General features: G+C 41.6%; 1 protein-coding gene across 1 annotated transcript in view; it reads right to left on the minus strand.

Moving 5' to 3' along the window:
- PGGHG (protein-glucosylgalactosylhydroxylysine glucosidase) overlaps window positions 1–12,191 on the minus strand; it is a gene marked incomplete at its 5' end in the record, with an annotated part of 63,298 nt that overhangs the window by 22,325 nt on the left and 28,782 nt on the right. The window contains 2 exons of the mRNA XM_082269642.1: window positions 9,566–9,638; window positions 11,799–11,910. Coding sequence (XP_082125768.1) covers window positions 9,566–9,638; window positions 11,799–11,910 — 185 coding nt within the window. The remainder of the gene's footprint in view (window positions 1–9,565; window positions 9,639–11,798; window positions 11,911–12,191) is intronic.

The following is a 12,191-nucleotide window of genomic DNA, read 5'->3' on the forward strand; positions in this document are numbered from 1 at the left end:
GCAAGTTCCGCCTGCTTCTCCTCCCTATCTGCTGGTCCGTCTCTCCCTCTGAACTCCCCTCCTCTTCCTCTCTTGTGGGCACCCATGTGACGTCCATAGACACGTCATCATCCACGTCACCTTCCCCACCATTAACATTTGAGATCTCGGAGTAGGCAGCAACAGCGGGGACCAACCTCCTTGGGCTGATCTGGGCACTGTCGTCAGACTGCTGAGTGGTGGCTGTTGCTACCTCCTCTTCCTGATCCGATGCCAACAATGGCTGCGCATCGCAAATGTCTTGTGATGGATCGGAAAATAATTCTAGTGACTCAACCGGAGTGTATATGGTGGTGGTGTTGGTGTCTTTGGGGGTGCACACAGTAGAGAGTGAAGAGGGTGCACATAAGGAGGATGAGGAGGGTGCAGAAGAGGAAGGCTAAGTGAGCCACTCAACCAAGTCTGGTGCGTCCTTTGACGTAATCAAACGCACCTTCTGAAACTTCACACTTTGGCTCCAGCCTACTGCTCCTACCCCTACCACCCCTGCTTAAGGGCCTGCCTCTTCCTCTGCCTGTCATTTTTTAAATTACCCTGTGGCAAAAGTCCCTAGAGAAGCACAGTATATGTGTAACAAGGTATATAACACCCTGCACCCTTCAATCTGTGGTATTGGGGGGCCACAGGTTTATCACACCAGTTCCACAAATAATTGGCCAGTAACTGTTGTCACTGTGTGTAGCACAGTTGATGCAGCAAAAGAGGCCACATTTTTGCAGGACTAAAATACACTCTTAGAAAAGCATACTGTTAAATAACACCCCACTTCAATATGTGGTATTGGGGGACCACTGGTCTATCCCACCAGTTGTACAAAAAATTGGCCAGTAAGTTTGGCACTGTGTGTAGCAGAGTAAATGCAGCAAAAGAGGCAATATTGTTGCAGGACACAAATACACTTATACAAGTATAATCAGATAACACCCAACTTCAATATGTGGTATTGGGGGGGCCACTGGTCTATCACACCAGTTGTACAAAAAATTGGTCAGTGAGTTTGGTACTGTGTGTAGCAGAGTTAAAGCAGCAAAAGAGGCAATATTGTTGCAGGACACAAATACACTTATACAAGTATAATCAGATAACACCCCACTTCAATATGTGGTATTGGGCGGCCACTGGTTTATCACACCAGTTGTACATAAAATTGGCCTGTGAGTTTGGCACTGTGTGTAGCAGAGTTAATGCAGCAAAAGAGGCAATATTGTTGCAGTACACAAATACACTTATACTAGTATACTCAGATAACACCTCACTTCAGTATGTGGTATTGGGGGGCCACTGGTCTATCACACCAGTTATAATACTTTAAAAGTGCTTTTGTCACTTTGTAGTATTGCTGCAGAAGCGCTCAACACACCAGTCACAATGCTGCACAGTGCACAATACAAATCCACTATAATATGCTTTCTATATTACAAAGTATATTAAAAGTGGATTACACCCCTATATAGAGTACTGCACACCTTTAACAAATACCAGTCCTTAAAATTAATTATGTGGACCAGAGCGATTTGTGTCACTGACTCCCTACACTGACAAAAAGCAGAATGTGAAATGGCCGCCAGCTCAGGTCTATTTATAGGGTAGGGGGTATGTCCATGTGCTGCAATGTTTCAATTGGCTGTCCCATTCCACCTGATGGCTGTGTCATGGGTCAAAGTTCTCCCCAATGTAAACTAATATGGCCGCTACGAACAACGCCATGTGTTCGCAAAAATGGCGTGCTGCGAACGAGCAAAGTTCGCCGCGAACCGACCGCCGGGCAAACCGCAAGGCCATCCCTATTCTTAAATAATAAAAAAAAAGAAAACCTGCACTTGATTTTAAAAAGGCTGCTGCACCCAAAAAAAAACGCAGAATACTGGACTTTTAATGCAACAACAAAAAAAAAAAAAAAATGTGTGCATATCTGTTTAACCACTTGCCGACCGCCGCACGCCGATCTACGTCGGCGGTCAGCCCCTCACAGGCAAAGTGACGTAGGGCTACGTCACTAGCTTGTGAGGGTCTAGGGAGCGAGAGCGCGCCGCCGGAGGCGCGCTCCCGCTCCCGCGTGGTCACGGACCCCCCCGCGCGTGTGACCGGCGGACCCGATGTCTGCCGACCACTCTGCGATCGGCGGGGGAGAGGGAGAAAGTCAGGCAGCTTGTGTAAACAAGCTGCCTGTCATTCTCCCCCCTGTATGAGAGCTGATCATATGGATCTACTATGTAGATCCGTTGATCACTCTGCATACAGCTGAAGCCACAGCCAATCACAGTAAGAATCACGCCCCTAGGGACACACACAGCCCCTCCCTCTCAAATAAAGTTAACCCCTTCACTACCAGTGTATTTTTACAGTAACAGTGCATATATATAGCACTGATTACTGTAGAAATGTCACTGGTAACCCCAAAAGTGTCAAAAATGTCAGTCAAGGGTCCGATCTGTCCGTCGCAATGTCGCAGTACCGCAAAAAAAATCGCAGATCGCCGCCATTACGCGTTAAAAAAAAAAACAACAAAAATGACAAAAATCTTTCCCTTAGTCAGTAAACGCAATAACTTTTGCGCAAACCAATCAAAATACGCTTTTTGCGATTTTTTTTACCAAACATAGGTAGCATAAAACAAATTGGCCGAAAATGTTAAAAAATTTTGATTTTTACATTTTTTTTGGGGGGAATTACATATAAAAAAAGGGAAAAATATTGCTATTTTTGCAAAATTGACGCTCTTTTTTTGTTTATAGCGCGTGATCAAAAAATCGCACAGGTGATCAAATACCGCCAAAAGAAAGCTCTGTTTGTGGGAAAAAAGGACGCCAAATTCGTTTAGGTACAGCGTCCCACGACCGCGCAATTGTCCGCTAAAGTCACGCAGTGCTGAATCGCAAAATACCCCCTGGTCGTTTAGCAGCCAAATCCTCCGGGGCTTAAGTGGTTAAATCAATCCTTTAAATCTCCTTAAAACATATGTGTTAAGAAAACCTGAATATTGGACTTATAATATACAAGCCAAAACAAAAGTGCAGAAGTTTTTTGAAAAGGGCATTTTACATACATGATTTAATTATTAAAGGGACATGTGCATTTTCTTCTGTTTGTACATTTTAAGTCTAAGGCCTCTTGCACACGATACTCCTGTTTGAGCATCTACTTTTTCCAGACCTTTTTTTTAATGTATATGCGAGTATTTGCGAGTATTCGTGCATATTCGTGTGTATTTGCATGCATTGAGGCTTAAATTACTGACCAAAAATGCAGATTTTTCTATTTTGTTCTTACAGAAGAATGCACAGCGCTTGTTTATGCGCCTGTGTTCACAGGCATATTACAATTAATGGGCTGTATTTTAGTTCAGAAAAAAAAAAAAAAAGCTGTACTGAGCTTTTTCAAGCTGCGAGATGCTCAAACAGGAGTATCGTGTGCAAGAGGCCTAATATTGCAATTTGGTTTTTCATTTGTATATTAGAAGTCAAATATTCAGGGTTTTTTTTGGCACATATGATTTAACTAAAATAAAACATGCCTTGGAGGTTTTTCTTTGTTTTCCAAAACAATACAAATTTGGTAAACTCATGCTAATTTCATGCAGCTTTGTGAACTGGTGCTACACAATCCTGGGGCTGAACAAACTGCAACGTTTTATTTATTTATTTATTTGTTTGTTTTGTATTTGCCTTGTTATGTATCCATTAATTTATTAGAGTATGTTAGTGCCCTCTTGTGGAATTATTGTACATCGGATGTTTTCGTTTTGGCTTGTGTTTTACAAAATTATATAATTATTAGGTATTGGGAGTCTACCTAAATTAGTATCTTTTGAATTCCTGAATGATGATTTTTTTAATCTGTACATTTGTTTATAATGTTTAGGCATAATCCAATCACTTGCAGGCACCTGTCTCATTGGACCACTCTATTGACGGTAGCAATGGTTCTGTATACAGTTAGTCAGTGGAGAGGGAAGAAAAAAGTGCTGGCATACACTTATTATATGGGAAAACAATAGCAACTGTAGCTGATTTTCTTAGCTGCCTGTTATATGCTTATATAGCAGTCATGTTGGGAGACTGTCATATTATGCCTATGCTTAGAGGAAAACTATCAGATTGAAACATTGAAGCTGTAACTGTCTTTAAAGGAGCATGCACCGGGACTGTCGTCTTTAGCTTTACTTCTTTCAGGGAATCACTGAGCAGAAACAAGCATCAGTTGTCTGGGATATGAGTTGCACATGCTTCTTTCAGATCAGTGACCATATAAATAGTGAAGACAGGATACTATAGTTAGCTCCTAGCTTTGCAGGAAATTGTAAACTAATGCGGCCATTCACTGCCATAGCACAAAAAAAAAAAAACATGAATACACTTCCTGTCCTCTATACTTTAGCTGGATGGCTAGAGAGAGCCGATAGTATGGATAGTAGTGTATTGTGCTACATTACTGTGAATTGCATTGCGTTGGTCTGCATATTATTGCGTACCCCCTCCCCAGTGTGCACAGACACACAAAGTCCTTTCTGGACTACCTCCTTGCGTGTGCCAGCAGTAATTTTCATTGCTGTTTAGATGCTGCCCCCTTGCAACCTTTTTTTTAATTTCCTTATTTTTTTTTATATAGGGTTGGGGTTTAGTGTTCATGGTTTGTTTTGGAGGAGGTACTGTATATTTTAATTTGCCAGGGCCTTTTTTTTTTGGGGGGGGGGGGGTCACAGAATGGACTTCTTGCTGACACAGGCAAACCTGCCCTTAGCAGCATGTTACCACATACTTGTGGGGTAAAACTTTGTGCACCATATCAACACATCTTTTGCACCACAAACTTATTCTCCCTATTGCCATATTTGCCATTAAAGTTAGGTAATCCAAATTATTGCCTTTGAAACTGCTCCCGTGGGTGGAGTTAGTCCCCTTCCTGACTTGTGCTACACAACAGTGGCAGATATACAGCCAACAGATACACTGCCCATCACTGACTCACTACCTTCCACTAGCATGTGGAAGGTAACGTGTCTGTGTTTCTAGGCAGTGTCCAGATAATCATAGCATGTGACGCAGCAAGCAGGGGTGCTATATATCTTTCAACACTCTTGTCGGTAACTGCACAAGCAGCTCTACTCCCTGTCCCTCATTAGTCTTATCCTCTGAGTCCTAAGAACCACCATTCAAAATGCCATACTGTTCAGCAGCTGGTATACAAGGAGGACAGGAGCCACATTAAGCCAGTGATTGTGGCAGCTCTTCAGGGCCAGGGCGAGAGCTGGCTGATTCACTTGCCATCTTTTGCCAGGTTAGAGTATGTGTAACAATAGCACCAATCTGCTGGCCACTCTTCTGCGGGGAAATTTCATACACATGCCATGCCTGGCACATGTTCCCGACCTGGTGGTGCAGTGGTACCTATTTATTGTTCTGAATTCCAGGAGGTCCTGCATTAGGCCAAAAGAGTGAGAAATGCATCCACTTACCCTGCAAGTAAGGGGTTAGCTACAAGACCCCTGTCATTCCTCCTGAAACACAATGTGTTGGAACAAAGTTTGATAGACCAGGTACAGGGGGGACAGCAGTAGGAAGAAGAGGACCAGCATCATTTATCTACTCCTCCATCCCTGTGAGACAGGAGGCAAAGAAGGAGCATGAGGTGGTGGTCTGTAGTGCTAGCAATGAAGAGGGAGAAATAGGGAAGGCCTTTAGGGGGGTCATTTCACCGCTCCCAATGGATGTTTGTGAGTGCAGTAAGATCATTAAGGACACTGTTGTCCTCAGTAACAGAGGACTCAGAGTCCTCTGCTGCAGTCACATTGTGGTGAAGGGGCTCTCATGCTGAAGTGCCTGTGCAAGGACCCCAGGATTTAGCCCATAAAGGAGAAAGGACATTTTTGGTTTTCCACATTTGGATCCCCATACATTTGCACAAAATGCAACACTTAGTGGAAGTGCTGTGGAAAAACCTGTTGACTGCATTTTCTGATAGTGGCAGGATCCCGGTCATTTCCAATGTGCCTTCAACCCTACATCAGCTTTTTTTTACCATAGGAGACAAGCCCAGCTGCAGACTACACTCACAGGTAGCACCTCAATCACATGTTTTCAGAGTACTTGGGATCTGGGGCTGATGTGGATACTCTTCAAAAGGAAGACCTCATGGACTATTGGGTGCCAAGGCTTGACCACTGGACAGAACTTGCATAGGTACACTGGAGCTTCTGGCTTGCTCTACCAGGGCATTCAGCAAAGTGGGAGGTTTTGTTACAGAGTTAAATCCGCCTGTCCCCTGATTCTGTGGACTGATTTGCTTTAATAAAATTAAACCCATCTTGGCAATGAATACAAAAACCCTGCTGCTGATGTTACCAACTGAAATTGTTTTCAATGTAATTTGGTTCCTTCCAGCAATTGCCACATCTCCTGGCTTGCCATCATTACCAGTTCCTGCCACCTCTTCTGGCCTTCCACCATAAACAGACCCTGCCACTTCAACTGGCCTTCTACCATTACCAGCTCCTGCTACCTAGCTTGACATCTCTTCTGGCTTATGCCTTTATTACCAGATCCTGACACCTCTCGGTCTCTTGTGGTGCTCAGGCACTATAAAGGTGCCACACATAATGTTTATGCAGATAGGCTTTAGCCCATTTTTGCTGTATACTTCTGGGAAAGTTGTGCATCGTCTATTCTATTGCAAAGGTTACATATTCCACTGTAAAGGTGCACACAATGTTTCCGCAGTTAGATTTCAGATGCCAATTTTGTGTTTCCTGCAGAGAAAATCATGCATTGTGCCTTACAGTCTGTGGCCTATTCTGGTGTTCTGGTGCACTAAAGGTGCCACTAATTTTTTCTGCAGCAGGACAGCAGCTGCCAAATAACTAATGTTGGCTGCAGAGTAAATAATGCTTTCTGTCTCAAATATTTGCATCCGATTTCAGTGTTCAAAACAAATTTGTGGCTAAGGTCTTTCAGATATTACACTTTAATGTTTATTTCAAGAAAAAAATAAACCTACCTCCAATCACTCCTATTTCGCTGCCTAACCAAGGTGTTTATATACTGTCCAGCCACTGTACAAGAAGTGTGGCTATTATGAAATATAATTTTTTATTGAGGATATAACCAGCCTCATCTCACACCCAGTGGCTTAAAAAAAAAACTGCTTAAGTACATTCCAGTGACAGTACAATATTTGTGTTTATGGTGTTTATGTGTTTATGGTATCTTTATTTCAGATAAAAACACCTGCCTTGTCTCTCTATCTTACATTCCAGCCTAACCAAGGTGCTTACACACTGTCCAGCCATTGTCAAATACTGCATGTATGTATGGCTATTGACTTTTTTATTTCAAGATACAACCTGCCTCATCTGTCCTTCTTACACTGAAGCCTAAAGAAACTTTCCATGTTGTCCAGCCACTGTACAATTTGTGTGGATATGGTCTCTTAAGTAATGCACTCTAATATATGTAGCACTGCCCCCGTAAGGACTGCCAGATTTCACATTTTCTGGTCCCCCTAAATTACCAGCATACAAAAATGACAGTTTCAAGTCCTTACATTCTCCTTCCTTGACTCGCTCCAATAATCAGTCCAGGGGTATTTTGGTTGTTTTGTGTTTATTATAAATTAGAGAGATAGGAGAAGGGAATAGTGGGATACTCCAAATTAACTATGCACAAGTGGTTGAGGACTCCTATCTTCAGGTACAGCCAGGCTGTTTATTCACACTGCCACTATGGGTGAATTTGGGAATTTAGTCTCTTTTCCTAAGATGACTTGGTGGACTAGCAACTATCTTCAGGACACTCTCGCTAGCATCCTCTTTCTCTTCACTGCTGACACCCGTCCACTGACTATCCTACACGTGGGGTGGCCCCTCTCTGGTCAGGCCCCTTGACATGAGTCCCTGTACTTACGATACTGTGGTCCCAGGGTCTCCAGTGTCTTCCCCTCAGTCAGCCCTCCTGGACCTCTGGGTTCAGCTCCTCTCATCCATTCCTCTGTCCCTCAGGATGACCTCCTGTTACCACACGCCACTGCTACAGAGGAGGAGGCAGCCGTCCCCTCCTTCCGGGACTCTGCTCTCCAGCCAAAGACCTTGCAGGACATGTGCTCCTGGCTTTTATACAGTATCCCAGAATGCACTGAGACAACCTGCCCCCTGCCAATCACCAAGACTGTATCAAAGCCTATGCATCCATTCGTCAGGTTTCCGCCCACTGTCCAACATGCTACCCTATTGGACCAGTGTGAAACACTCCTCTAGACATAATTAATTGCATACTGAGCACAATGAGCAGACCTCACTAACAGATCCTGCTCTCTGGTAGGCAGAGAACAACATAGATTTACCTGCAGCCCCTTTGGTAAGCAGACAAGGCTCAAAACTATACTTTGTCACTAGCACCTACCTAGGAAGATGCTACATAAATTTTAGGTATTGAGATTAGAATCATATTAGAGGCATTTTCTTCAATAAAAAATGGGCTGTTTATTTAAAGGTAATGAAATACAAACAATCAGGCATCCAACAAAGTAAATATAAGAGATAAACCAAACTTCTCTTCATCTAAATGTTACTTAGTTTATGTCCTCAACAAAGTCCCTTGTTCTAGGCAATGTTCTTTTCCATAAAACAGGCTCCTATCACATTTGTGGCAGCCTTTTTTTCTCAGCTCACTGTGTCTCTCTTAGAGGTGACATTCAAATGCACTCCCCAACACAGCTTGGAGCAGCTACAGCCATCAGTGAACCTGTCAATGAAACACTGAAACATGGTGCATGGGATTGGCAATCCACCCAAATCTTTTAAGAATTCCAAGTGAAACCAGACCCACTGCATGTTTTGAAAACACCACGAGGTAAAGCTCTAGATTTCTTCACCCTAGGGTCTTATTGGCTTCACTCTAAATTCATATTTTAGAAACTATGGAGCTAAATATCTCCCATCAAACTATTTTCTGGCCCAACCAAGCGGAGAACAATATATGTAGCCCCTATACAATATATGTAGCTGTTGTCTGTGAAATAATATACTCATTTTTTTCCAGGATAAAATCTGTTTGGTCTCTACCTGTTACATTGTTATCTGGATCTGACCAAGGTGCTTACATACAGTCCAGCCATTGTACAATATGTGTGGCTACGGTCTCTGAAATACTACACATCCCTTGACTAGTATCTTTTAAAGTCCAGAATGAATTATCAAGGTTCAGAATGTTTGGACTTTATGCAGGATTCAACGTATTCTCTTCCAAGCAAACCAAAAAAGGCACATTCTCTCATCCCTAGCTAAAATATAAAATAATTACTTAATTATGGATATACTTAAAGAGTTTCTATAACATAAACAGGTTTATTAAATAAGCCAATGCACAAGTGCTGTATGTCATTTTAACCATTCATTCTTTGCTATTTACTAATATTACTAAAGTAAATAAAAACATGATTAGCACTTATACTTTGACTGATCATTTCTCTCTACAGTACCTTAATAAATTAACTTACTGAACGAATGCCAAGGAAAGAAGTAAGAAGGAAGTACCTGATCTGAGCAATAGCATTTGTATAGGCAGAGTTATCAACACCCGCATGATATTCATCTGGAGGCATCACACCTATAGCAAGAAGGAGATAAATGTCACTGTAAAGCTGGTGACTAGTCACTTCCTTACACATACAGAGGGTAATACCCATGCCCATGTGCATATCCCTCTGTTGCTAACTGGTGGGAGATGCAGCATTTCTATTTCCACTATTCTGTTACTATAACAATGCAACTAGACGACTCTGAGGTTACTACTACTACTACTACACATTTCCAGTGTGAGGCAAAGGCCATAGGAACCCATCTGATATTAATGAGAGTCACATTAGGTCTGTGTAGTGATGTGTTTTCAATGGCCAATTAACTGAGAGCCCCTGTTATCAGCAGCAGGGAGGATTGCACAGGGCCTTTCACATACTAGGAGAAAAAAAGGAAATCCTGTCCAAAATCAAACCTGTCAAAATAATAACATAAAATGACTTCTGTTAACTGTAAACTGTTTTATGCACTAGACCAGGGTTCCTCAAACTTTTTAAACAGGGGGCCAGTTTCCGGTCCCTCAGACACGGGCCGGGTTCAGGACCCTGGCGGGCCGCATGTGGCCCGCGGGCCGTAGTTTGAGGACCCCTGCACTAGACAAATAAGGTATGTTTACATACATATAGGATATCACATCGCATGGGTCACTATTGCTACCTCACTTGATAGAGAAACATATTGATTAATAACTTGTAATTGGGTCTCTCATTTGATTACTATCCAAAACAGGAGATGGTAAGCAGAAAAACAAGTTAATAGTCACACATTTCCTCGCTGTCTTTGGATATTTGGAACTATAGCAAAGTCCTCCAGCGTTCTCTGCATACAACCATTTGGTAGAAGGTTCAAAGATGTCCCTTACCAACTTCCCGGCACTGCACACAGAAAGAAGGAGCACTGAATATACCTAAAAGGAAATGTCCACTGTAGACAGGAGATATTACAATATATCTGAGCTAGCTTGTCAAAAAGGTTGTTCAATTCAATGCTGTTGGAAAAATCTGTTTTTTCATTTAAAGGAAACCTGTCCTGAGAGAGAAATTGGATACTGCCACTGGAGACCCACCTCTGAAAATGTCTGTTACTTTGCGGTCTCTTGTTTTTAATAATCTAAATCACAGACCAGGAACAAACATGCAGCACAAAGTCAGAGGAGTAAAAATTCTTCATATTTTTCTTTAGTCCATAGTACAGAAATCATCAAAGCCACTGGAAAACATGTAAGAGAACTAAAATTTTCAAAAGCAGAGGTCAGCAGGACTTTCTTTACATTTCTCTCAGTACAAGCTCAGTGTTCTGTAGTTGGGACCAGCACCATTTGTGTGTTGTTATTAACGTGCCTTTAATTATCATACAGCATATTTACCAAAATAAAAAATATGTTCGAAATTCAGATCAACTGAACTCAAATATGAAGCAAATGAAGCGGGTGACAGCACATTATTTAAACTGATTTGATTTACAGTTTTTTATTAACACTGCCCACCTTTATTTAACTACCACTGTGATACTTTGTTTCCTCAAGTTATACTTGGCACATCTTGACATTTTCTTCCTCCATTTCCAAGCCTACCTCACAGCACTGAACCTGTCACAATCTCACAAAATTTGTATGTATTTATTATGATGACTGGGAAATTAGCAAAGCTGATTTTGAGTTTTAATGAATGGAATACAATGGTCCTGGTACATAATAACTACCATTGTACAGATCTGCAGCAAAAATTGCACTAGTAATACAGACCAAAACTGCCCTTTAGATTTTAGAGAGTGGTTGGTTGTGAAGGAAGACTGCTTGGAGCACATCAGAGCAATCTGTTAATTTGTAAGCTGAGACAACAAAAAAAGGTGACCTATACCTATGCCACATCCCAAAAATGTATACAAGAAGAAAGAGAAGGAACACAAGACTAGGTCCTTCAATGGATGGACTTTACTGGCAATAGCATGAGACCAGTTCAAAAGGTAAAAATATCAAAATATCAAAATAATTTTATTCATTCCAAAATTGGAATAAATTAAACTATTTTGATCTTTTTACCTTTTTACCTTGTGTTCCTAAGCTCAGACAAGTTTACAAGACTTTCATTGAAAGAATGTCATTTTTGCTTTATGCATTTCCTAATAATGTAGTATAAGTACCCTGTCTAGTCACGTAGACATGCTGGCATGTCTGTTTTTAAGGGCCTACCTTTTATATGATAGTTTTGTTCCTCTTTACTCCATACCACTCTACTGCACCAATAGTCTGCAACTGAACTCACCACATCCCAGCCTCCACTTGAAACAAAAAAGTCTAAATCCTGAAATAGACAAAAAAGAACTGTTACAGTGGACCTGAACTCAAAAACTGGAGATTTGTTATTTTATTCATGTAAACATTTTAAACACAATTAAGCCTCAGGGCTCACTTAGTTTGTCTTTAGCGATGCTGCTCCCCTTGGCAGGGAAACTCCAAAAACACTACAAGGAACAAAAGGGAGAGTGCAAACACCTAGTGCATTACCTTCAACACCAATGCAATTTATTAAAAACCAACAAAAACATTCACAAACATGGGACAATAACAAGCATCAAGAATACA

Source organism: Pelophylax lessonae, assembly GCF_965119305.1.
Source record: "Pelophylax lessonae genome assembly, chromosome: 10".
Lineage (NCBI taxonomy): Eukaryota > Metazoa > Chordata > Amphibia > Anura > Ranidae > Pelophylax > Pelophylax lessonae.